A 3,755-nucleotide genomic window follows, 5' to 3' on the forward strand; every position below is an offset into this window, starting at 1 on the left:
CTCAGCTAGATTTCATTGTTTGATAAGTGAGAGACGCTGATTGAAGTTGGGGGAGAATTTGATTGTGGCACGGGTGTTTCATAAAAACTGATATCATACTACTTTGCGAGACGCTTGACATTTTGGGATATTCGTTCTTTTTTTTTCGAAGTTTCGTTTTTCTTTAATCAAATACTCATTTCAACATATCGTCAACATGGAATTTTCAATTCCTTCCTTTCAACATATCCTTCATTTCAACATTTCATCAACATGGAATTTGCAGTTCATTGTTTTTATTTTTTAATCAAAATTGAGGATTCACATGGTTGTAGGGCTCTGTAAGGATTAAAAATTTGACTCTGGAATGAGAAAGCCAGCATTTTATATTATAAATGTAGGCGTAAACGAAGCTTATGCATCAGAAAAAACCAGTCATCGTGTATGAGAAAAAGAAGCTTATGTATCAGAAAAACACGAGTCATCTTATAAATGTATGAGAAAACCAATCTTTTGAAAATCCAGTGCATCTTGGAATTCACACACTAAGCAACCTAAGCCATGGCATATATAGAATCACTGCTCAGATCTACTGGAATTCATACACCAATTGACCTAATTAGCCATGACATATACATATAATCAATTCACAAAACTCCACAAAACCAAGAAGCATTTTCCATTCGATCTCAAAATATGAGAGTTTTAGACCTTTGTCATACGAATATATTTCTTCCCAGATGGAAGGCTGATAGTTTCAAACCCTTGTGGATACAATTTCTTGGCTTCCTCATCAGTTACGGATGGTGGTATTATCACCCTCTCTCCCTGTTTCCAGTTAGCGGGTGTACAAACCCTGTATTTTGCAGCCAACTGAAGCGAATCCAACACCCTCAACACTTCATCAAAGTTTCTCCCAGTTGTTCCAGGGTACAGAAAGCTCAATTTCAACTGTAATCAAGTAAGCAAATGCATTCATGTATATCCTATAAGGAAAGAGGATATCTTATAAATCTACATAAAACCCTAAAACAAAATCTGATTGCATATATACCTTCATATATTATATAGCTCCATGAAACCCTAAAACAAAATCTGTTGTGCATATATACCTTCTTGTCAGGGCCAACAATATGCAGGGCTCTGGATGCCAATGGCTTTCCGGACTCGTCTTTCTCATCTGGGTCCAACATATTGAGCTTCACCATGATCTCTGAATAGGGATCAGCCAGTATTGGGTATTTAACCTTACTTCCAGGGGTATATGCTTCAACATCAGGCAGCCATGCTTTGTGTGATTCCACTTCATCAGAGGACAACCCCAAAAGCTTCACTCCACGCTTCTCAAACTCCCCAATGTAATTGGCGATCCTTCCCAACTCAGTAGTACACACTGGTGTAAAATCAGCTGACCCAGAACAATCATGAAGGTATGTGTTAAACAAAAAAACATAGAAACAGAATCATGATTGCAATCCTTCCAAGCTTGGTACCAAAACAAGAATGAAGGCATTGGTTTATCAAAACCACAGAAACAGAATGATCAATTACACACCTTCTAAAGCTTGGTAAGACAGACTAGTTCAAAATCAGCTGACCCAAAACAAGGATGAAAGCATTGGTTAATCAACCAAAAACATGTAAATAGAATGTTGATAAAAAACATAGAAACAGAATGATCAACTACAATCTTCTAAAGCTTGGTATGACAGACTAGTTTAAAATCAGCTGACCCAAAACAAGAATGAAAGCGTTGGTTAATCAACCAAATACATAGAAATAGAACGTTAATAAAAGAATGCATGGAAACAGAATGATAAACAGTCCTTCTGAAACTTCGTAACATAGACCAGTTTAAAATCAGCTGACCCAAACCAAGAATGAAAGCATTGGTTAATCAATCAAAAACATAAAAACATAATGATAACTACAATCCTTTTAAAGCTTAGTAGTAGGACTGATGTAAAATCAACTGACCCAAAAAAGAGGCATATGTTAAGAAAAAGAAACAGAATGATAACCTATAGTCCTTCCAAGCGTGGTAATACAGACTAGTTTAACTCAGATGAACTAAAACAAGAATAAATAGCACTAGTTAATCAGAAATATAGAAACACAAGGATAACTACAATCCTTCTAAGGTTGTTAGTACAGACTGCTGCAAAATCAACTAACCCAAGACTGATGCAAAATCAACTGACCCAAAACAGGAACGAAGGCATAAGTTAAACAAAACATAGAAACAGCAACTAACCCAAAACACTATTGACGACATTAGTGAAGCAAAACATAGAAACAGAAAGAAAACTACAATCATTCTAAGCTTTGTAGTACAGGCTGGTGTAAAATCAGCTGACCCAGAAGGCGTAAGATTGAAAACTAAACAAAAACATAGAAACAGAATGAATCATTGAATACTACAATCCTTCTAAACTTCGAAGGGTGAAAAACTAAACAAAACAAAGAATCATAATGAAAAGTAAACAAAAACAAAGAAGGATGGAGGCATAAGCTATAAGAGGTATAGAAAATCAGCTGGCCTAGAACAAACAACAATGAAGACGTTAAGTTAAACAAGAAACATAAAAACAAAATGACATACAATCCTTTCTAGCTTTGTAGTAAAGACTGGTGAAAAATCAATTGATCAAAACAAGAATGAAAGCATCAGTTAAACAAGAACATAGAGACAAAAACACATTTTGAAATGAACTGCAATCCTTCACAGCTCTGTAGGGCAGACTGGTGTAAACCCAAAACAAGAATGAAGGCATATGAGTTAAACAAAAACAAACATACAGAATGATAAGAACAATTCTTTTCAGCTTGGTAGCACAAAGTAGTCTAAAATCAGCTGACCCAAATTAAGAATGGAAGCATAAGTTAATAAAAAACCTAGAAACAAAATGACAGTTTGAATAGATTTGGAACTAACCAGGATGTGAGAAGATGATGGCCCAGCTGTCTCCAATGTAATCATAAAGCTTAATGTGGCCATGAGTGGAATCTGCCTCCACATTAGGAATTGTGTCTCCCAAAGATAGTCCAGGCATTTTTTTTCACTTTCACTTACACAAATCAAGAGTCTACTTCTTCAAATCTTACAGATTTATACTCAAAACTTTGGTGGATATAATGTAAGGAAATGGGGTAATATATAGCAGTTAGGTGTTGATGAGCACTTGGAGTTGTGTGTCATATGCATGGGAGCAACGTGGCACAGAGCATGTGAGCATGTGGCACTGTTTGCATTTCACACGTTTGCCTCCACTCTTGATCAATGGCGGATTTCAAACAATAACTGAATCCACACCTTACATTCTAAGGCTAGTTGCTTTTGTATTTTGAGCTCCTTTCTCGAAGGTCAAAAATAAGATCTCTTGTACATATTATATAGATTTTTGCAGCCTTAAGTCAGCATGTGCATGAATCATGGATAGCTTTGGCTTGCTGCCATCTTTGTTTTTGGGAGATACAGATTGGTATTTTTAAAGTTCTTTTCTCAACTGTGATGTTGTGTTGGTGAAATTTGCATTCAAATTTACGTTTGGAGAGTAATTTTTTTGATGAACGTCTTTGCTGTAATTTTATATAAAATTGGATTCATTTGTTATATTATATGATTATGCGGAATATATACTTTAGTTATTGTCTATTATATGTAACTATGTACTTACAGATTAAATATTCAATTTTTTTGGTTTCAATTTTTTTAATAAAACTTCTATATGGAATTGTTTTTAGAAAAATATATTCAAATATTCTAATTAGTAGTC

At 34.9% G+C, this 3,755-nt stretch overlaps 1 protein-coding gene across 1 annotated transcript; it reads right to left on the reverse strand.

The window, feature by feature from the left end:
• Nucleotides 1-438: 438 nt before the first annotated feature.
• Nucleotides 439-3,107, reverse strand: PER1 (1-cysteine peroxiredoxin 1). Its single transcript, XM_089786050.1, has 3 exons — nucleotides 2,915-3,107; nucleotides 1,092-1,387; nucleotides 439-930 (listed from the first exon to the last, which is right to left on the reverse strand). Exons 1-3 carry the CDS (start codon nucleotides 3,030-3,032, stop codon nucleotides 685-687), a joined length of 660 nt encoding a protein of 219 aa, XP_089642176.1. The 5' UTR covers nucleotides 3,033-3,107; the 3' UTR covers nucleotides 439-684.
• Nucleotides 3,108-3,755: the final 648 nt, after the last annotated feature.

The sequence above is a fragment of the Cupressus sempervirens genome, chromosome 1 (assembly GCF_028749045.1).
Source record: "Cupressus sempervirens isolate cs-2001-9-10 chromosome 1, ASM2874904v1, whole genome shotgun sequence".
Lineage (NCBI taxonomy): Eukaryota > Viridiplantae > Streptophyta > Pinopsida > Cupressales > Cupressaceae > Cupressus > Cupressus sempervirens.